Consider the following 26138-nt stretch of genomic DNA (forward strand, 5'->3'; position numbering starts at 1 on the left):
TCGGTAGTTGTGGCACACAGGCTTAGTTGATCCGTGGCATTTGGGATCTTCCCGGAACACGGATTGAGCCCGTGTCCCCTGCATTGGCAGGCAGATTCTTAACCACTGTGCCACCAGGGAAGCCCCAGCAGTACATTTAAGAGAGTTTTTCATATCTTTTGAGGGGGAAGTTATAACTGATTATTCATAACTGAGTAAGTGAAGGAATGAGTGAAAAGAGTTCTAAAATATCATCCTGGAACACAGTCTGATGAATTGTTGCAATTTGCTTCCTGTCCTTTTCAACCTCTTCATTAATCCTTGGCTAAAGACATTGCCATGCTTAGAGTTGAAGATGTCAAGCAGCTGAAAAGAATAATTAAATTTTTGAGCTGTAAAGTTGGAATCCAGTGGTATTCGCAGATGTAAAGCATAAGTCACCGCATTATGTGATTTATGGAAAGGTCAGCTGTCCTTAACACCATTTTCAATTAAAGAGAAAGCAAACACGGGGACTAAATTAGATGCTGTGACTAGGTTCTCTAGCAGATCTCTTAACTCAAAGTATTTTAGATACTGTGGGATCTTACCTAGTGGGTAAGATCTTAATTAACCTAAATTAGACAAAGCTCTTGTTACATTGCAATACATTTTAATTAGATTGTCTTGGGAATTCCCTGGCGGTCCAGTGGTTAGGACTTGGTGCTTTCACTGCCAGCGCCTGGGTTCAATCCCTGGTCAGGGAACTAAGATCCCACAAGCTGTGCAGCACGGCCAAAGGAAAAAAAAAATTAGGTTGTCTTAGTCATTCTTTGAAATTAAAATTCTAGAAAAGAAGCATTATTAATATTACCTTAATATTAGGATGTTATAACAGAAACATTGTTGTTGATATACTTATAACATAAAACACCTTGAGAGAAAACAGAGTTCCCAGTAGTTGAAAAGAATAAGAGAGATGCTTAACAATATCCCCATCTCAGTTTTGTTTACAAGGAGCCACTAAGAACAAAGAACATTTGTTGTCAGTTGATCATGGGCAAATTTGTCTTATTAAAGTTTTCCCCTTAATGTGCAAGAGAAAGCACTAAGTTATTAGGAATTTTAATTAGGACTTTTCCTTTCCAGCTCCCTAGACTAATTGTCTACAAATTCTCTAATACCCTATGAAGCCTTAGCAATCATCTAAACTTTAAAGTTAATTTTAACTTTAAAATGTTTTGAAAATTAATTTTTATCAAATCATTAGGAGATAGAGGTAGTTTTGTCAGAAAATATTCATGGGAAGATAGAAAATGTTTTTTTCCTGAGTGACTGCCAAAGTCAAGAACAAACTAGAGGCAGTTCCATATTGATTTTCTAAATAATGGCTTGGAAACAGAGATCTTCCATATTTATTGCTTCTTAGTCTTATGTGAGAAATTTGTCTCCTCATTTTAATTGTGGATGCTTTCACTTAATCATGGGGTAAACTATCTTTTACGGTCTGTTACAACTCTGGCTTGGAATTCTGTGGAGAAAAGAAATTTGTAACTCTACCTTTTATGTGGTTGTAGAATATCAGAAACTAACTCAATCCTTAGAGGACTAAAATTAATTCAAAAGCAAACACTGTCTAGCAGTCAGAGGTGGCTCTGTAAAACATTGAATGCAGAAAAATGGAAGATTCCAATTCAGAAACCAGCCACAACTATCTGTAGATTTAAATAGCATAAGCATGTATTTGAGGTGATATGATTTATATTCTTATTTCTTATGGATTCATTCAACAGACATTTATTGAGCCTACATTGTCTGCCTGGTCCTGGAGAACCAGAAGCAAATGTAGGCCCCACCATATGTATCCCCCTTCTTTTATGTAATTATAAATAAATTGGTCTCATAACTTTTAGGGAGTCTTACTTTATGAGTAGTTTCACTGGGATCCCAGGTTGTTGACCTGCGGCTGTAAGTCCTTATTTCACTGTTACCGTAGTGAAATTACAGAGTTTAGTGATAGCCTGTGTTAATTAACCCATTCAAATACTGTAGCAAACCTACATGTAGTCTAACGGAATACAGAAACCTCGGAACAGGGTTTCCTCTCTCTTCTGTGAATACATCATTTTATTGCTATATTAGATTTTTTTTTTTTTGGAAGTATTTCAAATAGGTTGAGCCTAAGGAAATCAGGCCAGTGAACATGATGGCATTTATTACTGGATTCTGACAAGTAAAATCAAGATTGAAGGCTTATAGATATTTAATGAATGAACCATATTTCATGAAAATTCTTGAATTGTAAAGTTCAGGTGTCCAGGAACTTATCAACTCCTACCCCATCTCCACCTCTCCAACCCACTGCCCACCCTGGCTTTTGGAAATGTGAGAGGGTATTTTGGTTGTCGCAAAGATGTGGAGAGGGGAGTGATTCTGGCTTTAGTGAATAGAGCCCATGGATGACATAATGGCCAAAATGTCAGGAGTAACCCTGGTTGGAAGCAGAGCCCCCAGGCATATTTCATCTCCCTCTGCCCTTCCCTCTTCTTTTCTTTTCTCACTGGAAAGGGAGAACCCCAGCAGTACAGATATTAGGGGTAGCAGTATGCTGTTAGCACCCTGGTGCTCTTGTCACAGCACTTATTTGGTGCCATTCCCTCTTTTACATCTAAGATATTTTTCTGAGGAAACATTGATGTCTAAATTAGTATCTAAAGTGCTCAACATCGCTAGTTATTAGAGAAATGCAAATCAAAACTATGATGAGGTACCACCTCACACCAGTCAGAATGGCCATCATTACAAGTCTACAAATAACAAATGCTGGAGAGAGTGTGCAGAAAAGGGAACTCTTCTACACTGTTGACAGGAATGTAAATTGGCGCAGCCAGTATGGAAAACAGTATGGCGGTTCCTTAAAAAATTAAAAAGAGAGTTGCTGGACTTCCCTGGTGGCGCAGTGGTTAAGAATCTGCCTGCCAATGCAGGGGACACGGGTTCTAGCCCTGGTCGGGGAAGATCCCACGTGCCGCTGAGCAACTAAGCCCGTGCGCCACAACTACTGAATCTGCACTCTAGAGCCCACAAGCCACTAGTACTGAGCCCGCACGCCACAACTACTGAAGCCTGCGTGCCTAGAGCCCGTGCTCCACAGCAAGAGAAGCTACCGCAATGAGAAGCCCGTGCACCACAACGAAGAGCAGCCCCCACTCACTGCAACTAGAGAAAGCCCACACGCAGAAACGAAGACCCAATGCAGCCATAAATTAATTAATTAATTTTAAAAAATAGACTTGTCATACGATTGCACTCCTGGTCACATTTCCAGAAAAAACTCTAATTTGGAAAGGTACATGCACCCCAGTGTTCATACCAGCACTATTTACAATAGCCAAGACATGGAAGCAACCTAAATGTCCATTGACAGATGAATTGATAAAGAAGATGTGGCACAGATACACAATGTGAATACTACTCAGCAATAAAAAAGGAAATAATGTCATTTGCAGCAACGTAGATGGGCCTAGAGATGATCATACTAAGTGAAGTAAGACAAAAAGAAAGACAAATACCATATGATATCACTTATATGTGGAGTCTAAACTGTGACACAAATGAACTTACTTACAAAACAAATAGACTCACAGACATAGAAAAGAAACTTATGGTTACCAGGGGGAAAGGGCGTGGGGGTGGGGATAAATTAGGAGTTAGGGATTAGCAGGTACAAACTATGATATATGAAATAGATAAATAGCAAGGTCCTACTGTATAATACAGCACAGGAAACTGTATTCAATATCCTGAAATAAACCATAATAGAATAGAATATGAAAAAGAATATATATAACTGAATCACTTTGCTGTACACCATAAGCTAACACAACATTGTAAATCAACTCTACATCAATTTAAGATTTTTTTAATATAATAAATAAATTAGTATCTGAAGGGACATTAATTCTCTATACTTTTTATATTAGAACATATTTATTGACTCCAGTAGAAGGTGTGCGTTATCTTCCTTATCTTCTTCCTTTTCCCCTCTGTGATTATAATCATGAGTATACTATTGCTGTGTATATATATCTATTGTATATACATTGATTGCAGTTCACTGAAGTGAGTTCATTGGAGTGAGTTGTTTCCTAGCTTCAGCTTAGTGAACCTGTGCTTGTGATATTTTCAGGAACAGTACAGGTTCTCATTCAGCCACTTTGACTACTATAAACCTGATGTGAGTTTGGAATTTAGAAGTTAGTTGCTTTGACCTCACTTATACGCTGTTCCTATTTAATGTAAGCACACTTGGGCCAAAGAACATGTAAATATTTGGCTTCATATTTGTCATCTTACATTAAATGTTGACACTAGTTAATAGAAGTATCTCTAGGAGATCCTTTTCTTTGGATCAGAATTCCAGCTTCACCTTCTTTCTAACCATTTCTAAATGATTATCTTTTCCTTATTGCAATTCAAAATATCTAAATTTGAATTCATAATTGTCTTTCCTAAAACTAACCCTGTTTTTCATCTTCCCTATTGCATCATCAGTCTCTTAGACCGGAAACTTGGGCCTCATCTTTTTTTTTTTTATTTAAATTTAAAAAAAAATTTTATTGGAGTATAGTTGATTTACAATGTTGTGTTAGTTTCAGGTGTACAGCAAAGTGAGTCAGTTATACATATACATATATCCACTCTTTGTTGATTCTTTTCCCGTATAGGGGCCTCATCTTTATTCATTCTTCTCTTTCATCTCCAATATGTAGTCAACAAATCCTATTGGTTCCTTCTTCAGAAGAATCACTAGGCCTTTCTTTCACATTTCCTCTGCCACTACTTTACTCCAATCCTTATCATGTTTCACTAAGAACACCTCTAGTTTCTCACCTCTCTTCAAGCTTTTGACTTCTCAGGTTAAAACTACCAAAGTAGATGGCAGAATGCGTTAAGACATAATGTCTCAGGAAAAAACAGGAGACAGGTGAATATTTACTCTGAGATCATGTAATTTGCAACAGAGTAAAATTTATCTTTGTCTTTTGTCCTAAATTTTAACTATTCCCAGAGTTTTACTTACTCATTTATTCCTTCATTTAATAAATATTTAATAGTATTTATTAAGTATATGTTCTGGTGTAAATAGCTAAATATTATATTTATTGTCTTTGCATTTTCCTTTGACAATTCATCTGTTGTCTTCAATTATCCTATTTATGCTTTCTCTAGTTTTTCAACCTCAACCTTGCAAGCTCTAGTCCTATTTCTTAGGTACTAAACCTTGATTCATTTTAAGCTCCATAAATCACACAAGTCCCAAAACTGATGGATAGCAAAGCAAGGACTCACCTCCATCTCTTCTGCAGACCAGCAGCCTTCCAGCTGCATCTTACTAATATAATAAGGCCTGTTGTCTAAACTTAATGACATGAAACAATAGAATACTATAATATGATGGTATCTCAAGAGAAAGGGCAAAGGAATGAGAAATTGGCCCTTAAATTGTTTTTTTATAACAAACTTTAAGAAGTTTGGAAGGCATTATATTCCCATAAGTAGCCAATTAATAGCATATGTGTCTTCAACTTGCTTCCTACTCCTTCTTGGTTGTATTTTTATTTTGCTATTCTTAAAGAATATTAGGAACCACTAGGGCTGTATGCAGTTTATTGGGAAATTAAAGAACAATGAAGCCAGGTTATTTAAAAATGTAATAGCTTCATATCTTCCCCCGCCAAAGCCATCTCTGGCTAGTAAGATTTTGGAAAGAATAAATTGAGTCAATCCTTGTTCTTCTCACATGGACTTGAACTAGCCCTCAGAAGCCATTTTCTTGCTCTTTTAGCAATTTTTATATTTTCTGAGAATGTGAAAAATGTGTTTGTTTTTTTATTCCTGAGAGCCCAGTATGGTCTGTTCTTCACCTGTGATTGGAAGGTATAAAATAGGTATTAAGTAAGGATTTTCAGTAGATGGCTTATGTAGATCTGACATTCATGGAGCATAGCAAGAAAACAGCTCCTTACTGTGGCGAATAACATTTTCTAAAACAATATAGCATTACCTATGTATTTCCTCCGAGTGGTAGTTTCTCAGACAGAACATGCTTGAACGTATTCTAATGGTTTACCATATACTTTTGAAATTTGAGTTGTTTTATTTTGCCTTTTTTATTAACTTTTATTGGAATATGGTTGCTTTACAATGTTGTGTTAGTCTCCACTGTGCAACAAAATGAATCAGCCATATGCACACAGATATCCCTTCCCTTTTGGACTTCCTTCCCATTTAGGTTACCACAGTGCATTTCCAGTTCCTCCCACCCCACCCCTTTCCCCCTTGGTATCTGTACATTTGTTCCCTACATCTATGTCTCTATTTCTGCTTTGCTGATAAGATCATCTATACCAATGTTCTAGATTCCACATATATGCATTATTATATGATACTTGCTTTTCTCTTTCTGACTTACTTCACTCTGTATGACACTCTCTAAGGCCATCCATGTCTCTACAAATGACCCAATTTCATTCTTTTTATGGCTGAGTAATATTCCATTGTATATATGTACCACATCTTCTTTATCCATTCCTCTGTTGATGGACATTTAGGTTGCTTCCATGTCCTGCCTATTGTAAATAATGCTGCTATGAACATTGGGGTGCATGTGTTTTTTTGAATTATGGTTTTCTCTGGGTATATGCCCAGGAGTGGGATTGTTGGGTCATATGGTAGTTCTGTGTTTAGTTTTTAAGGAACCTCCATATTCTTTTCCATAGTGGCTGTATCAATTTACATTCCCACCAACAGTGTATGAGGGTTCCCTTTTCTCCACACCCTCTCCAGCGTTTATTGTTTGTAGATTTTTTTGAACATGGCCATTCTGACCGGTGTGAGAAGATGCCTCATTGTACTTTTGATTTGCATTTCTCTAATAGTGTTGTTGAGCATCTTTTCATGTGTTTGTTGGCCACCTGTATATCTTCTTTGGAGAAATGTCTATTTAGGTCTTCTGCCCATTTTTGGATTGGGTTGTTTGTTTTTTTGATTTTGAGCTGCTTTTATATTTTGGAGATTAATCCTTTGTCTGTTGTTTCATTTGCAAATATTTTCTCCCATTCTGAGGGTTATCTTTTCGTCTTGTTTATGGTTTCCTTTGCTGTGCAAAAGCTTTTAAGATTCATTAGGTCCCATGTGTTTATTTTTGTTTTTATTTCCCTTTCTCTAGGAGGTGGGTCAAAAAGGATCTTGCTGTGATTTATGTCATAGAGTGTTCTGCATGTGTTTCTAGTGTCTGGCCTTACATTTAGGTCTTTAATCCATTTTGAGTTTATTTTTGTGTATGGTATTAGGGGGTGTTGTAATCTCATTCTTTTACATGTAGCTGTCCAGTTTTCCCGGCACCACTTATTGAAGAGGCTGTCTTTTCTCCATTGTATATTTTTGCCTTCTTTGTTGTAGATTAGGTGATCATAGGTGTATGGGTTTGTCTCTGGGCTTTCTATCCTGTTCCATTAATCTGTATTTGTTTTTGTGCCAGTACCATACTGTCTTGACTACTGTAGCTTTGTAGAGTACTCTGAAGTCAGGGAGCCTGATTCCTGCAGCTCTGTTTTTCTTTCTCAAGATCACTTTGGCTATTCAGGGTCTTTTGTGTTTCCAAAGAAATTGTAAAATTTTCTGTTCTAGTTCTGTGAAAAATGCCATTGGTAATTTGATAGGGATTGCATTGACTCTGTAGATTGCTTTGGGTAGTATAGTCATTTTGACAATATTGATTCTTCCAATCCAAGAACATGGTGTATCTCTCCATCTGTTTGTGTCATCTTTGATTTCGTTCATCAGTATCTTATAGTTTTCTGTGTACAGGTCTTTTGCCTCCTTAGGTAGGTTTATACCTGGGTATTTTATTCTTTTTGTTGCAATGGTAAATGGGATTGTTTCCTTAATTTCTCTTTCTGCCCTTTCATTGTTAGTGTATAGGAATGCAAGAGATTTCTGTGTATTAATTTTGTATCCTGCAACTTTACCAAGTTCATTGATTAGCTCTAGTAGTTTTCTGGTGGCATCTTTAGGCTTTTCTATGTATAGTATCATGTCATGCCTTTTTTTTTTTTTTTTTAAAACATTGAAGGTATGATCTGGGATTAGAGGAAATGGGGAATTACTGCTTACTGAGTACAGAGTTTCAGTTTTGGATGATGAAAAATTTCTGGAAATAGATAATGGCAGTGGTTCCACAACATTGTGAATGTACTTAATGTCACTAAATTGTACACTTAAAAATGGTTGAAATGGTAAATTTTGTGTTTTGTATATATTACCTCAATAAAGAAAAAATTTTTTGAAAAACCCTGAAGGTATGACCTCACTTAGAAAGCTGAAATCAACCTGGTCCCACTAAAGGCTATATTTTTTCTTCCTCATAAGCCTGCTATTTTGAAAATGTTTGTTTACAAACAACATATATTATTTTTCCTGAAAAAAAGAAAAGTAATTAGGAACTAAGAGCCAGTCAGCATTTTTGAGCAGCACCAGTATAATGATACCACCTGGAGTACTTAAAATTCCAGACAAAATTAAATATTTGTCATTTTAATCTGCATATACGACTTCATTATGGGTGAATGTACACTTTCTATTGGGCCCTTGGAAATCTGGAAAACAGCTTGACCCTTTTACACACCTCAGGTTGGAGACCACTATTCTATACTATGTCTCATGACATCACAGATACTATTTTAATATACCATTTCATCTTATGACACAAATTGCTGTATGATTCTGTACTTGCTTTGCAGGTGGTGCTTGGGGGTTACCTGGCCCTTCCTTGATTGGAGGCTGATATTCCCATCAGGGCTTTATGGTACTTTACAGATGTGAAATAGCTCCCCAAACACCTTTGAGCCCCTTAGGTGGTACATGATTCCTTTGAGGTAGGCAGAGCCTAAATAAGCAAACTTCACTGCTTATTGTACTTCTTCAGTTAATTGTCTCGAATAGGAACACAGGTAATTTAACTAATTTCTAAAGAAGGTCAGTGCCTCTATTCTTCCTTCCTAAAACCTCATAATTCTGGTATTGGCTTTGGTACTAAGCAAAAGCTTCTGTTGCTCTCCTTTCTGAACTAATTGGTTCTAAGCAGTAAAATAAAGTACTCGCCTTATTTAGAGGTTCATACGACTATACTAATCTCAAAAGATTTTAAACTCCTTTACAGTTCCTCGCTTTGTCATTTTTCTACTTTTTCATAAAGAAAGCCACTGAAGTCAAAAGCTACCTCTTATTGAATCCCAGTGGGAGGTTAATACAGTTAGGGACTTTTTAGCTGAACTGGTTGCCAGCTGGAGGAGGGCAAGAGAAGAGACTCCTTGAGGAATGCACAGCCAACTGATGCGACAGGTTTTTTTTTGTTTTTGCGGTACGCAGGCCTCTCGCTGCTGTGGCCTCTCCCGTTGCGGGGCGCAGGCTCCGGACGCGCAGGCTCAGTGGCCATGGCTCACGGGCCCAGCCGCTCCGCGGCATGTGGGATCTTCCCGGACCGGGGCACAAACCCGCGTACCCTGCATCGGCAGGCGGACTCTCAACCACTGCGCCACCAGGGAAGCCCGATGCGACAGGTTTTAACTTCAGTGCCTTCCTTGCAGATCTGTTGTCTGCTTTCTACAAGTACAGATAGTAATTGATTTATTGGATTTATCATTTTTCTTCCTTGATTCAACTTTACTTTTCCCCATCTTTTGCCGCTTTTGGAAAAATTTATCCAGCCAGTCATCAGGCATCAACATCAAGAAGGTCAGTCTATAGAAACAGAACAAGTTCCTTGGTCTTCGGACATTTTTCCCCCAGTGGATCCTTCATGAATAAAATATAGTAAAGCGTGAAAGAGAAGGAGAACATTAGGCATTTTATCCAAAAAATAAAGTAGTATCCATGAGGTCTGACAGCTGAGGTAGGTTTTAATAATACAGAAAAGCCTCTGGAATTAGTCTTGGTTTTTATAAGGAGTATCTTTTGTCTGGGATTTGCTTCCAAATAGTTGCAAGGGAGGGAGGAAGTACCGGCCATGAGTTAATAATTGAAGCTGGATAAAGAGTGCATAAAATTCATTATCCTCTCTACTTTTATATATATTTGAAATGTTGCATAACAAAGAGGTTTTTAAAAGACATCTTTTCCCCAGGAATTTTGGAAGGATAAAATCTATTTCCTTACGAAATTTTCAGCATCCCCCCTGCAATACTCAACAGTGTTGAGCACCGTAAGGATACTATTGTAGATTTGTATTACTGAGGGAAAAAATCTTTTCTTGTCAGATATAATTCTGAATTTAGTAGGGTTTTTTGTTATTTTTGTTTTGTTATTGTCCAGATTGTTCTTTGTATACAGCAATGTGTAAAATTATTTCAAAAACTAGATTCTAGTGAAACTTGTGTTCAGCTTTGTTTCCATCTAAAGGCATGTTCAGTAAACTTTAATCAGTATTGAGAAGTCTGAAAACTACTCAATGAAAAAATAGTATTAAACCGTTTCTTTATAAAGTAACACTTAAACGTTTTTAGTTGTTTGTAAAGGAAACTTTTTGTGTTATCATTAAAGTATCCCTGATACATCTTTGGGTGGTATTTAGTAAAGGAGCCTGTTTTCTCAGTCTGGGTCCTAACTTAACTTTACTGCTAAATCCTCCGTGTCTTCTAGTTTGTCAAGTTGATCACACTTATTAAAATATCTATGCCAATTGAGATACTATAACTTTGATCTAAAGCAAGGGTTAGCAACCTTTTTTTTTTTTTTTTCTTTGTAAAGGGCCAGATAGTAAATATTTTAGCCTTTGAGGGCCACAAAAGTGCTCTATTACATATTCTTCTTTGCTTTTTGTTCTTAGAACTCTTTAAAAATGTAAAAATAGTTCTTAGCTCTTTTGTAAGAGCCTTATTAAAACAGGCAGAATTAAACAATTGCTTTTTAATTAGATGCTTTACAAAATATTAATAAAAGCTAAGGACCCAAATGTTAAAGGTTATTTTCAAAGGTAAAATTATGACTCTCATACAAAGTGAACATATGTCAAAGATTGTATTTAACTCACTAATTAACCAATTATTAGGAGCCAGTAAGATATTAAAATGAGAATTAGACTTACGGAAATTTATATTCTCTACCAGACAAAATTGATTTGTATTTCATCACCAGCGCTGTCCACAAGGTAATTTCCATCTCTACAGAGTTTCACAATAACCTAGCCAGAGACAAAGATGCAGACCTTTATACTATCAGATAACTCCAAAATATCCAATAGACAACACCAGATATTCCCTTGAAAGGGTACGTAAAATTTTTTACCATTTTAGTCTTTCACAGTTTCTACTGACAATCTCCCATCCCTCTTGTGATCATAAATAATTTCCAAAGATTTTTCTTGATCGCAAAATTGTTGGTCTCTTTAGGTTTGACCTGATTATTTATATAGATGTATTAAGAGTGCTAATTAATCATACAGACAGCCTTGAGTTTTCTTTGCAAATCCACAGTGATACAGTTTTGAGCAATTACTAAGGCTACAAGATTAACTTCTGTATGGAAGTTTTTGTACAGAATCTTAGATTGGACTTTTAAACACCTCTATTATTTACTATCCCAAGGTTAGGAAACCACACCTAAGAAACTCTCTGACTAGATTTCATCTACAGAGCTGATAAATTTGAATGAGTTAATCTCATCTTTAGGTCCCCAGCATTTGCTGAGGCTTGCCAGGAAGTAAATGACCTTCCTTACTACCGCTAAGCCAGGGACCCTGTAAATCAGGCATCAGGTTGGTTTTCCTGGGAGGGCTTCTTTTTAGACATTGGCTCCATATATAAAGTCAACTCTCTTAATGTGGTTTTTCATGTATGATTAAATGAGAATCTTTCTCAAATATGACATTCCAGGTATGTATAGTTACAAAATCCAATTATATCCTAATAAAAAGATAAGATACTAGTATTGATCCTATACAAATAACTGTATTGCCATAAAAAGTTAAGGAAAACTCAGAAAGTTTCTGAATGCTGTTGATTCAGTGAAAATCAGATACCACTTAATGTTTTATTTTAGATCACAAAAGCAGAGTCTACTAAAATGTGAGTTAGAAATAGTTTAAGAAGAAAGTAAAAGGGCTTCCTCATGTAGCCACAAAAAATAGAACATTAAGAGAACATCAACAGTATTCTAAACAAAAAACCACAATAAAATTTCCTTCGTCAGTTCATTCCGTCCTGTATAGTTAGTTCTTGCTCAAATGGAACTTGGGTCAGCAGTCTGCTTTCATGAAACATCTGCTTCTGGACTGAAAAGCATCATGGACATCCTGGTCTAGTCCACTGGTAAATCCTGAAAGTTATCTAAGTGATGTCAGCTCAGAAACATGTACCTAAGGGTCTGTTCTTTGGAGTAGCAATAGTTTACTGTAGAGTACGTTGTACATTCCTTTCCATGAGACTCTCAAAGATAGTTTTAGGTTTAACAGTTAACCTGAAAGTTTCATTTTTCTATATTTAGGAGCCAGTCTTGAGAAGGCAAAATCAAAAGAATTGTTGAAAGAGATTTGGGCCCTTGATTAAGATAGGAGCATGGATGAGAAACAGTACTTGGTTATTTAATCAAAATGACAATAAAACATTATAATAAACATGTAAGGGAATGCAATTTTAAAGAACTTAGCTCTTTCACAAGTAAAAAACCTTTGTTCTTTCTGGTTGTTTTGTTTTGTTTTTTTAATCATTAAGAACATTGTAAATCCAACATAAAGCCAGAAAGTTATTCTGCTATCTAGGCAAATTACACAGAAGATAAAGAACAATCTTTCATATTGTAGATGAAGGCATTAATCAGTAAGCCAAAGAAACTAGCCCATCAAAACTGATTGAATTTTGCAAAATTTGGACATATTTCATATCTTCTTTTCAGATCCCAGTAGTATAAACCAAGGCAAATCAAATTCAGTTTCTAAAATTTGTCTTTCTTTCAAATTCTGGAAAAAACTGCCACTTTACTTTGGGACAAAAATGCTCTTTTTCCTTCAAAAGCAAAAGGACTTTACACCTTGTACTGTTGCTCCTAGCGTAGTTCGAACCTACTATATCAATTATAACATATTTCAGAGAGAAGATTAGGTGGAGGGAATGGATAATAAGAAATATCTGTCACACACAAGGATTTTAGCAGAACAGAAAGGCTCCTGAATACACATAACAGATTTTCTACAGCCCCACACTTCTCTTACACCTTCTTAAAGTGGCAAAATGAACCCGATTGGTAAAATGACCTGAAGATATAGCCACTCTAATAGCATATACAAATAAGAAGCAAATGTATATCAACTTAAAACTATACTTAATAATCAACATTTAGTATTCTATTTACTTAGAAATTTATCTGAGCATCTAAGAATTATTTGTTAATTAGCTTCATTTAACATTAGTCCAAGATTTTAAATTGCCATAAGATTTTGGAGGTATTTAAGCTGACACATAATTGCTATTGATATAAAAAGTTATTCAGGGGGGCTTCCCTGGTGGCGCAGTGGTTGGGAGTCCGGCTGCCGATGCAGGGTATATGGGTTCGTGCCCCGGTCCGGGAGGATCCCACATGCCGCGGAGCGGCTGGGCCCGTGAGCCATGGACGCTGAGCCTGTGCGTCCGGAGCCTGTTGCTCCGCAACGGGAGAGGCCACAGCAGTGAGAGACCCGCGTACCGCAAAAAAAAAACAGTTATTCAGTATTACGATACAATTGAGATGAACACAAATTTTCATTTTTCTAAATATCAGACATTATATAAGAAGAATAATATTAACTTATTTGATCAGTAAACCTGTATAAGTAAATTTAGGAAGTTCAGATTAATTTTAATCTGAATTAAAACAAACCAAGTAAATTAAAATGTGTGCAGTATTATACTTGGATGAAACTAATCTTTTTTCTTTTTTTTTTTTGTTTGTTTACAAACCTAGTCTTGATTTGCAAAATATTTAGCTTAATTATATGAATTTGGATTTTTTAAATGTTTCAGAACTAGTAGTTTCTGTAAGAAGGATTTTTTTTCTTTGTCTAACATATTTGAAGTATTACATGTTCAGTTCGTTTTCTTGGACTTCTAAGAATATTTGATACGTAAGTGCTTATTTAGCGCTATAAAACCAACGAGAACAGAACCCCTTAATTTAAGAGCTATTATAATTAATTTTTAATGTCTTCTAAAAATAGGAAAACATTTTATACTTACACAACAAGGAGTCAAGGTCTTTCTGAATTACAGACACAGACACACAGAGAGCTATGGCTTCAGTTCTACAACTTCAGCCGTGAATCAAAAGTAAGCACAAAACCTTACCAGTACAGATCTCAAAGAGCTGTTCCCCTTTATAATATATACAGCATTTTTAATTGAGCTCAATATAGACCAATGGGCAAAAAGAAAAGTCTAACAAACTGAATTCTCTTTTGGTTTATTACTCAACAGAAAATAGATCTATTGTGTATCACTTTTCTGAAGAGACCACCACATGGTCAAATTATTAAAATCAAATTCTCATTCTGTGCTGCCATCAATGAGGAGTAATTTATCATAAAGCAGAAACAAACAAAATCAGCAAGAGAAAAAAAATCAAAAGAACCAGAAAGTAGCAAAATTAATGTTCTATTGCCAGTTGAGATTTGCTTTGGGAGCCAAGAAGACTTGTACCCAGGCTAAGGCAGCCAGTAAGGGGTACTTCTGACAACTTGGGTAAATTCATTAGCATCTTGGTGGAACCTCAAAAACTGTTTGAGAATAATTTTTTGTAAGGTAAGATCATGACTCTCATGTAAATACACAGTGAACATTTCTTACACACAAGGTCTTACACACCCAGGAAACTCTTCAGGGCTGCTCTCTACATATGGCAGCTCATCCAGTCAAGGCAGTTTTGATCTTATGACACCTTGTCTCAACACTTGCTTCAGTGATCTCAGTGGGAAGGAAAGAGAATAAAAGAGCTCATGACAGAATGTTTGGTTTGGTTTTTTCTAAGTGATGAGGTTACACATAATTTTGCTTTCTTTTATGCCCACTCGTGTTTTCAAAGTTTTCTACAATGAACATAATTGTCTTAAAAGAAGGTATATTTAAAATGCTAATAAATAGAATTAAGCAAACATCTGCTAATGTTGATGCTAGCAGTGCAGGATTGGGGTTTTTTTGCTTGTTTTTTTGTCATTGTTTTTGTAGAAAAATATTTACTCTGTTGAAACCTTATAACCTAATTTTTAAGCAAAGACACAACTTGTATTAAGTCATAAAATTCTTTATTAATTTGTTCTGGAGAGTCAAGGTCTGAGTTCTGTGCCTCTAGAGATAAAAGAGGAATTTCTGGAGCCATGGTTTTAACCCAGAATTTTCTTCAAATTCATTCAAGATACTTTGGATTCCATTCAGAGTACTTTCTCTGATTTTAAATGAAAAATGCTAAGGAAGCTGGTGAATGCTGATAGAAAAACCTTCTTTGACCTCTCAGTACTGTGCTGGCTTGAGCTTCCAGCCCCATACTTAAATTTAAGTATAGAAATGATCACAGCTTTAGGCTCATAGAAAGGACTATACTGTACTATATCAAATTGTCTTCATGTTAACCTTTGTGCATGTTAACTTCAAAAAAATGTTACTAGCTATTATACATTGTACACGCTACACTATATTTTATAATCATTAAAATTCTTCCCGTGTGCATTTCCCAAAACTACTTTTATAAATGAAGAAATAAAGCTCAGATCTGATAGGTTGTTTAAGGATAAATCCCAAAGTGACTTTTTCAGTGCAGAAACAGTTTCTTCAAGACATTCAGTTCTTTCATGCAGTATCGTGGGTATTGAATAAATAGTATGTGATGGTACAGGAGCTGAGCTCAGGTTTACGATTGTGGTGTTTTAATCTGTTGCTTAAACTTCAGAGACCTTAATGCTTTTCATTCAGAAGCTTTTTCTCCCTTTGCCCATAGTGAAAAAGACTTCAGGGTCTCATGCTCTGCACAAGAAGTCTTTGTGAAGTCTTTCTCTTGCTCAGTTTTCATTTAAATGACTTTGTGAACTTAAAATGAAAATAAGAGAAGAAACATTAGAAAAGCATAGAAATTTGTCTTGCCGATCTTTTAGTCCTTTGTCAAAACATGGGTAGATTGTTTTCTCTTTGTATTTATTGAACCAAGCTACCTAAACAGTGTTATCCTATTTAGAATGTTTTTAACCTTCTTTAAACTATTCTCTAAACCTTATCTGGTTTTAAATGAAAATACAAATGTGGATTGTGAATTAATGTTCTGTAGCTTTAAATTCAGCCAGTTTGGTGCTTTTGTCTCTTATAAAAGATGCTCACAGCTCGAGAAGAGAGGCAGCTACTGTCTGTGATCTCCATTCTCAAACTATTCAACTATTCATTTGCATTAGCAGCTCTAGCAAACTGCACCCACATCCAGGCGCGCGCATACACATACACACACACACACACACACACACACACATACATACACGGATGCTTGTTTGGCAGAAGCTTTCTGTTTATTCAGCAGAGTCCTCCCTGGCTCCCAGATGTAGAAAGCTCTAAGAGTTGATGCAGGAGACAGAACCGGAACTGTATGAAGGCTGAGGAAGGCACTGCGGAGGATTGGCTATGCAGGGATGTTGATGTGGTGTGGCTGTACCTGCCTGTTCTGTGAAAGGCACTTCTCTGAAGCTGTGAAGGTGAGAAGCCCAGGGATCAACTAGAAGCTTCATTTCGGCCGGCTGTTGGCGGGGGAATGCATTCCCAGTGGTAGCTGTCCTCATTTACAGCGTTATTCTCGGAAACCAAGTATGTGCAGCCTTGACAGACTATGCCACAGCTCCTCTGCAGTTTGGAAGCTGGGACAAATGGAAAGAGCTTAGAGCCAAAAGAGGTTGTGATTGTTTGCACGATCCAAGCTTGCTCTGGCAGTGCACAAATGAAGGATGAGCTTTGTGGCAAGCAAAATCAGCAGACTGCCTGACAGGGGGTTTTGGTAAGATAAATGTGTTGCTTGTGTTTTGGGTCTCCACCACCTTGCCCCCCATCTTTTCTTGTTTTGTTGGTTTTACTTTTCTGTATCAGATATATAGAATTGACTGTTAGCAATAACTAAAACATTTTAGAGATTCACATTTGGTGGTAAGGGATAGCCAAGGGAGCTAGAAAGGAAACCATTATCTCTGGTCATTCAGTTTTGTGACCTTCAGAAATAATCATCAAGTTTTCTCCATAGCCATGAAGAGGCAGAAGCTAGGAATTTCCAGAGCAAAGAACGCTAACAATAAGATATCCCTTCCCTTCTTTGAACAGTCATAATTACCGCCGCTCCTTTTTTTTTTTTCCCCCCAGCTTTCCCTATGGCCTGAAGTGGAGAAGAAAAAATAAAGTCTTCTTGCTCTTATTAAATTGTTGCCGCTGGAACAGTAATAGGCTGAGAATATAAGTATGGAGGTGGAGGAAGGCAGGTTGAGGAGTCTGCTATTTTCATAGCTGTGCATTGGTGGGTGTTTATCTTAGATTCATTAGCATTGATGTTCATTATCAAGTGGTTGTTAGTGCTTTATCTCTTTGCCTGTACTGTGATTTAATCCCTTTTATGTTTTATTTTGTAAAATTTTTCTTTGCCAGGCCCAGTTGTATCATTATGAGGCCTTTTTCTGTTATTATTAATACATATTAACGTTTATTAGAGAAAAGATGGTTGTAGAAAGTAGCCCTGAAATACTTATGGACCCCAAGAAAGGTAAAGATATTTTCTCTTTAAAATCTAGGGTTTGCTTTCAGCAGATTCTGGAGTCTTGATTTGGGGATCTTTAATAAGCATTTTATTGCAAGTTAAAGAAATAGTCACATTAGTTCTGTGAAATCCTACCTTACTCTAATCTGCCTTAAGTTGGATCCCGTTTCTTGTGTTTTTCTAAGCATGAAGGTTTACTTTTCCTCATCCTTTCTTAGGCAAGTGTTGCTGGATGGTATGGTGACTGTTTTATTAGCCTACCTCAGACCTTGTCCTTGAGCCCCCCCACTTCTCACCAGTGGAGAGAGCCAAGTTTTCTAGCTGCTTAGAGGGGCACAGAAGAAAACCATTGACACCTGGCTTTTTGCTGACTCACTGGTTATATAAGCCTTGTAAATACAGCTATCCATATACTCCATTAGGTTACTGGGCAGGTGGTCCCCTCCTTGTTTACTGGCCTTTTCCTTTCTCATCATCCTTCTGCTTCTTCCTTAAGTTTTTGGTAACACAGTCTCAACCTTTCACCAAGTGAGTTCTAAGAAACAGTGAATAGACAAATCGTTTTTCTTCTATTGAATTGTTGGGTTAACTGTGTATTTTCATCTTGATTATGTTAAAATTCCAAATTCTATATTTTCTTGGCACATGAAACCTACAGTATTAATACATCTTTTCATTTGTGGACCAGTTAAAGTAAAAACTTCCTTTTCTATCTTTGAGAACTCAGTTTAAATGCCCCTGTTCAAAGAATTATTCTGTGATCTCCCAATCTAAAGTAGGTTTCTCAGCCTTAAATTATTCCTTTTCTCACAGCACTGTGTTCTTTTTCTTTGCAGCACTTTTCACAATTTATGTTATTTGATTACTTGTTTTTCTGTTTCCGCCACTTTTCCCCACTCAGCCCTAAGTGCCATGAAGGCAGAGAGTTTATTTTTTTGTCAATATATGCCAAAGCGCCTAGCAAAAAGCCTGGCTGAGAGTTGAAGAAATGACAATAGGCGGTATTACATGTGTAAAGACCCTATGCTGATGTCGACTGAAAAAAAAAATGCACAACGTCAGAGTTGTGAAGTAAGTTTTATTTGGGGCAAAATGAGGACTATAGCCTGGGAGACAGCCTCTCAGATAGCTGTGAGGAACTACTCCAAAGAGGTAGGTGGGGAGTTCAGTATATATGTGATTTTGGTGAAGGGGGATTCATGCAGTCAAGCACACATGTTGACAGAAAGTTGCCACTAGTCACAAGGAGCAGATGCCTCCATTAGTGATTTAAGTGCTTTTCTAAATATGAGAAGATGCAAGAAATTGGGATCATAAAATCTGAAAAATATCTAACGATCTGAAGCCCTGTTCTGCCAGTTTTTCCCGGAGCACAGAGTGCCTCATTCCTGATCTCTGCCCTGGCTCCTTTCAGGATGTGTTGAAGGTCAGCGATTATGGTGGCTAGTGACTTCATCCTTGTAGAGGCAGATGGTGAGCAACAATTCTTCATCCACAGTGAGAAGAAACAGGATGCGCAGCAGGGTCTAAAAAAGGCCAGTGTGGCTAGAGTGAGAGGAGCATGCTATAAGATGAAGCTAGAGAGAGGTCCAGAGCCCAATCAATCACATAGGACGTTATAGACCAAGTTCACATTCTTGTTCTTAATATTTTAAGAGCGTGGAAAGCTACTAAAATAATTTAAGCATTGGGTGATTTAGGATTTCCTTATTTTTCTTCTTCTTTTAATTCTTTAGTTTAATTGAGGGCCTAAATGAATGCAGCTAGATCAGTCAGGGCGAGTGATTCAGGAGAGAGAGGACAAGATTTTTTTTTTTAATAGTTCTTCTGTCCCTCAATTTAATCTTTTTTTTAAAATAAATTTATGTATTTATTTATTTCTGGCTGCATTGGGTCTTTGCTGCTGCTCACGGGCTTTCTCTAGTTGCAGCCAGCAGGGGCTACTTGTCGTTGCCGTGTGTGGGCTTCCCTTGTTGCAGAGCACGGGCTCTAGGCGCACGGGCTTCAGTAGCAGCGTGTAGGCTCAGTAGTTGTGGCTCGTGGGCTCTAGAGCGCGGGCTTAGCCGTTGTGGCTTGCAGGCTTTAGAGCACAGATTCAGTAGTTGTGGCACACAGGCTTAGTTGCTCCGCGGCATATGGGATCTTCCTTGACCAGGGCTAGAACACGTGTCCCCTGCATTGGCAGGCAGACTCTTAACCACTGCAACGCCAGGGAAGTCCTGAGAGGACAAGATTTTGTCCTAAGAGTTTGACGGTACAAATAAGTAGAGATAGGTGGGAAGTATTATAATTTGACTGAAATTTGGAAAGTAAAATAGATAGGACTTGATATTGGATTGGATATAGGTAGAAGGCAGATGATGTCAAGGATGATTCCTGGGCTTTGGCATGGTTTGGTTTGGCTTGTGTAACCTGATGGTTAGTAATGCTTTCCCTGAGATATAGAATACTGTAAGAGAACCAGGTTTAGAGAAGGATCACAGTGTTTGGTTTTGGTCATGTAGATTTTGATATAGTCAAGTAGCCCTTTGGATCTGTACATCTAGATTCCAAAGGAGATTGTACTACTTTTACCATTGGGAAACCTTTAGTGATATCCTCGGAATAAAGTCCAAAAGTTTAGACCTACCTTGGGAGCTTATCTCCCACCATAGCCCTATCCTGTGCCATACTTCTACAGTCTCATGAACCATTCAGTCTTGAAGAGACTATTACATTTCCTTCTTCTGGGCCTTTGCTCATACTGGCGGTCAACCTGAAATGCCTTTCCTTACCCCTTCTCATTTTTATCAAAAACTTCTTCCTTCAAGGCTCATTTCATTTTTCACCTCCTCCAAGAAGCCTTCCCTGTTCCCTCTCCGTTCCTGTATTCAAGAAGTACTTTACCTTCATATCTACCATATCATTTACTTAATCAGACCTGTTTCATTTCTCTGTCTCACCAACTAGGTTATGTGTTTCTTGAGAGCAGGGATTCCACCTTTATTCAGTACGTTAGATAAGAAGAACAAAGGATAATTGCAAAATTATAATTAAATAGTAGAAGCCTTGATCTTTTCTACACCCTGCTTCCTTAGTCTCATAGCACCATGAAGTCCATCTATCTACTGATTTCCTCTAGGCTGTCCTACATTTGTACCTTATAGATACCTACATACAACTTTTCTACCTACATAGTAGAAAAGTTCTTCCTTTCATACGCAAAATCCCTAAGCTACTCATTTTCATCACATACTTTTTTACTTTTACTTTATTTGTAATTTATCAGAAAAACTGAAATCTTGCTGTTACTTATCACACGTGAAAGAATTGACCAAGACAGGAAGGACCAGAATTCATAGCTGATCTTGTTCTCTTTGTCTCCTCTTTTCCCATTCTCTGGAATAATTCTAGAACCCATGCAGTACTTTTTTCAGTGAGGTCACTTATTGGCGTTTAAGACTGGGTAAGACTGTGCGTTGCAGGAGGCGTGACCCACATATTTCCTAGGGCTCTCTGATAGGATAGCACTGTCCACAGTTGAGCAAGCCTCCCCCCAGGGAACAGAGTGTAGAAATGCAGAAACAAGTTATGAAGGTTGGCTCCTTCCCATTTAAGTAATTCTTTCACAGAGGCTTAAGCATTCAATTTGTCTCTTCAGACATCTTTAAATAGTTGAATTTCCTTCCTATTATCTCAGTTAATATTTGTATGTATTGACTTTCATTCTTTGGAAGCCTGAATTTCAGTGATTTCTTACCCCTTTTAGGAGTTATAGATACCTCCATTTAAAAACCTGAGAGACAATTGGACTACCCTCTGAAATTTATACCAGTCACATATTTATGCTTTTTTTTATAGATGTGTTTAATTTAGACCTTTCTTTTAGTCGTAGTTGTCCCATTATAACTTGGAAATATGAAGTAGATTGTATCCCTTATGTTCTATTTGAGAACGTTGGTTTATATATCATCCATTGTCGTTACAGATCTTGAATGAGAAAAATCTAAGCAGCTCTAAACCTTATATCACAAAGGAATGACTGTAGTTCTACCATGATTTGATTACTTGCAACTAAATAAAAATTATTTTAAGATAAATTTATTTAAACAGAGGGACAGATCATTATTGCACTCTTGATAAACTCTTCTCAGATCAATTCTGTTTATTAAAGAATATATAAAATCTTTGACAAGTGATACTCTAGGCACTTACCTTTCTTAGAATTTGTACTTAATTTTGAGAACATAGCTGCTTTTTTGTACAGTAGAATAAAGCAGATACACATATAAAGTTTGAATACCTGCTGTGTAGACTATCTAATATCTTGAGAGTCATCAGTTTTTAAAGATCATGGAAATGTTAAATTACTTTTTGCCTGTACTTCCCTTTATGTTAGCTGCTTTGGGACAGTGCCATACTACTACTATCTGGAGAGCTCCAGTAGTACCTCACTTCATGCTCCATATATATAATATATATATTTAATAGACTTTAGGAAGGGGGTTGTAATCCTAAATATGGGATTCCCATCTGGAGTCTGACTTTGTAGAAATCATCAATGCCTCCTTTTTATGTTGATCCAACTGGTGGTAATCGTGGCTGTTACAAAAAGCATTATAGGGAAGTAGTTAAGGACAAGGACTCTGAAGCCAAATCCTATGGGATTTAAGTCCTGGCCCTGCTGCTTACCGTTGTGTGACCTTGTTACTTTACTTCTCCTAATTCAGTTTCCTCAGCTGTAAAATTGGGGATTATAATAGCATATATTTCCTAAGGTTGTTTTGAGGGTTAACTAGGTAAATATAAGCAAAGCACTTACAGCAACACCAGGTACATAGTAAACATTCAATTACTAGTACATTTAAGACTATCACCATCATCATCAGATTTACATATAAGGCTGATTGAACCTTGAGCTTTCATAGCCTCAGAAGATACCTATCTAAGGAATAAACCTAGTGAGATAATCCTAGAAATGTTCAAATAGTTCACATAGGAAAGTAATAATGTTGGGCATTTAATTCATAAGCCTTTCGAATTGAAAAATGTCTGATGTCTGAACCAAATATTTTTTTTTAAATTTTTATTAAAGTATAATTGACTCACAGTGTTGTGTTAATGTCTGCAGTACAGCAAAGTGATTTAGTTACACATACATATATATACATTTTTTTTATTATTCTTTTCCATTACGGTTTATCATAGGATGTTGAATATAGTTCCGTGTGCTACACAGTAGGACCTTGTTGTTTATCCATTCTATATATAATAACTTACATCTGCTAATCCCAACCTCCCACTCCATCGCCCCCCAACTCCCTGCCCCTTGGCAACCACAAGTCTATTCTCTACATTCATGAGTCTGTTTCTGTTTCATAGCTAGGTTCAATTGTGTCATATTTTAGATTCCACATATAAGTGATATCATACACTATTTATCTTTCTGTTTCTGACTTAATTCACTTAGTATGATAATCTCTAGGTCCATCCATGTTGGTGCAAATGGCATTATTTCATTCTTTTTGTGGCTGAGTAGTATTCCATTGTATATATGTACCACATCTTCCTATCCATTCATCTGTTGATGGATGTTTAGGTTGTTTCCATGTCTTGGCTATTGTAAATAGTGCTGCAATGAATGTTGGGGTGCATGTGTCTTTTTGAATTATAGTTTTGTCTGGATATATGCCCAGGAGTGGGATTGCTGGATCATATGGCAACTCTATTTTTAGTTTTTTGAGGAACCTCCACATGGTTTTCCATAGTGAGCCAAATATTCTTAATGTATGACGGTAAGATATTTCAAGGAGCATTAGAAGTCAGTCTTTGATTTAATAGGATCCTATTATAATGCAGATAAAGTTATAAATAACCTTGTTAAGACCTCTTGGTATTACAATAAACAAAAACAGTTTAGGTTGTAATGAAAGAGAATTGTAAATAGCCAGTACCCAAAATAGTTTCTGAATAGATAAGTGAATAGGAAATAATTTCATTCATTCGGGAAACATTTAAGCAGCTACTAAGTGCTATGCCCAGTTTTAGGTGTTAGAGAAACAGAAGTGGACAAAACACAAAAATCACTACCTTCGTGGACTTTACATTCTAGTTTTTGTTGATATATATCAAAATATATGTCATGAGGTAAAAAGTTCTATGGAGAGAAAAGAAGTCTAGAAGCTAGAATAGGGAGTTCATAATGGAAGCAGAGGCTGTAATTTTAAATACAGTGTCAGGGAAGACCTCGATACTAAGGTGACATTGGAGCAGAGACTTAAAAGAGGAAGATAGAGTAAGCCATGCAGGTGTTTGGGGAGGGGCGTTCCAGGCAGAAGGAACACGAAGTGAAAAAGCACTGAAATGGTGCATGCCTGGCACATTCTAGGAGTAGCAAGGAAGCCATTGTAGCTGGTGGCAGTGGAGTGAAGGGATGAGTAAGTAGTAGGAGGTGGAGTCAGAGAGATTATGGATGTGGGGCAGGTGCCAGATCATAGTCATTTAGGCCATTGTAAGGGCTTTGGCTTTTACTCTGACTGAGTTATGGAGCCACTGGAAAGTTTTAGATGTAAAAGACTGTTGTGATTTGACTTACATTTTTAAAGGACCACTCTGGCTGCTTTTGATATAATTGATTATAAAAATATTATTGCAATAATAGTGTAGAAGACCATTGCAGTAGTCCAGGCAAGAGCTGATAGTGCTTTACACCAGGGTGGCAGCAGTTGAGATATAGTGAGAAGTAGTCAGATTCTGCATCTCTTTAGCAAGTAGAGCCCAAAACATTTTGCTGGGGCAGTGTAGTGTGCATAGGGGGTAACAACGCAGACTCTGTAGCCAGACTATCTGGGTACGAACATTGGCTTTGCTACTTCTTTACTTTGTGATCTTGGACAACTTAAATTCTCTATGCTTTGGTTTTCTTAGCTATAAAATAGAGATAATAATAATACTCATCTTGTAGTGTCATTGTGAGAACTGAACAATTTACTAAACTGAAAAAGAACTTAGAACAGTGCCTGGCACACAGTAAGTACTATACTATATGTATTAGCATCTGTCTTTATTAATATTAACTGGGTAAGGTATGAGAAAGAAAGAGGAGTCGAAGATGACACTAAGGCTTTGGATCTGATCCCATGGATCAGTGAAGTAGCCATTATCTGAGATGGGAAAGACTGCAGGGGAAGCAGGTTTGTGGGATGTCAGGAACTCAGTTTTTTTTTTTTTGCAGTACGCGGGCCTCTCACTGTTGTGGCCTCTCCCGTTGCGGAGCACAGGCTCCGGACGCACAGGCTTAGCAGACATGGCCCACGGGCCCAGCCGCTCCGCGGCACGTGGGATCCTCCCGGACCGGGGCACGAACCCTTGTCCCCTGCATCGGCAGGCGGACTCTCAACCACTGCGCCACCAGGGAAGCCCCACAGTTTTGTACATAGTAAATTTGAAATGATTGTTAGACATCCAAGTAGAGATATTGAGTAGGTAGTTGGATATATGAGTCTAGAGTTAAGGGAAGTATGGGCTGTGGTATGCATTTGGAAGCCGTTAGCAAATAAATGATATTTAAGACCATTTTAATAGAAAGAAGAGTAATTAAGCCATAAAATGGAATTGGGGATATACAGTTTGGACAGCCCCTGCTTAGAGCCTTTACTCTTCACAAGCTAACAAGCCTAACAGTAGCCAGTTCAGAGACAGCCAGATTATCACAAACCCATGGAGCTTTCCAAATTCTTTCATTGCTTTTTAGAATTTGTTTTATCAGAATTGCTTGAAATAAATAGGATTAAGCTGAGGCTTAGAAATCTTTTGTCTTAATTAGACTGTGTCATAAAAGTATTTGCAGGGAATTAACTTGTAAAGGGGAACTCACTGGTGGCAGTTTTACAAATTAGCTTATCCACACATGGGTTTTATATGAGTTTTTTTGTTTTGTTTTGTTTTGTTTTGTTTTGCGGTATGCGGGCCTCTCACTGTTGTGGCCTCTCCCGTTGTGGAGCACAGGCTCCGGACGCGCAGGCTCAGCGGCCATGGCTCACTGGATGACCTGTTTGGTTCCTTTCTAGCTCAAAGAATCTGTGCTTATAAAAAAACTCCTAACCATAACAAAGCGGAATATAATTTTATACTTACACCATCGGTGCTGTGATTTTGTAGGCTCCTTATGGACTAACTTTCATTCTTTCTTTCTTTCTCTCTTTCTTTTTTCTTTCTCTCTTTCTTTCTTTCTCTTCCCTCCCTCCCTCCCTTCCTTCCTTCCTTTCTTCCTTCCTTTTCCTCCCTCCCTCCCAGGCTCACATGAACCTATTAAGTCCAAACATCAGGCCTGAAGTACATCTGGCAGTGCAAATCCTCAATGATCTAGTTCACGTAAGCCAGGAAATCAGTCCTCCTGTGACAAA

The 26138-nt window shown here is 37.3% G+C and overlaps 1 protein-coding gene across 8 annotated transcripts in view; it reads left to right on the plus strand.

Moving 5' to 3' along the window:
- TMCC1 (transmembrane and coiled-coil domain family 1) overlaps positions 1-26138 on the plus strand; it is a 159276-nt gene that overhangs the window by 101189 nt on the left and 31949 nt on the right. The window contains exon 1 of one of the 8 annotated variants that reach the window (XM_024756457.1): positions 16603-16714. The exons of 6 other annotated variants lie outside the window; for them this stretch is intronic. In XM_024756457.1, coding sequence (XP_024612225.1) covers positions 16652-16714 — 63 coding nt within the window. In that variant the 5' untranslated portion in view covers positions 16603-16651. Of the gene's footprint in view, positions 1-16602; positions 16715-17463; positions 17518-26138 lie in introns of those variants that run through there. One more of the 8 variants, XM_024756460.1, reaches the window with a different exon arrangement.

This window comes from Neophocaena asiaeorientalis, unplaced genomic scaffold (genome assembly GCF_003031525.2).
Source record: "Neophocaena asiaeorientalis asiaeorientalis breed wild unplaced genomic scaffold, Neophocaena_asiaeorientalis_V1.1 scaffold392, whole genome shotgun sequence".
In the NCBI taxonomy this organism is placed as follows: domain Eukaryota; kingdom Metazoa; phylum Chordata; class Mammalia; order Artiodactyla; family Phocoenidae; genus Neophocaena; species Neophocaena asiaeorientalis.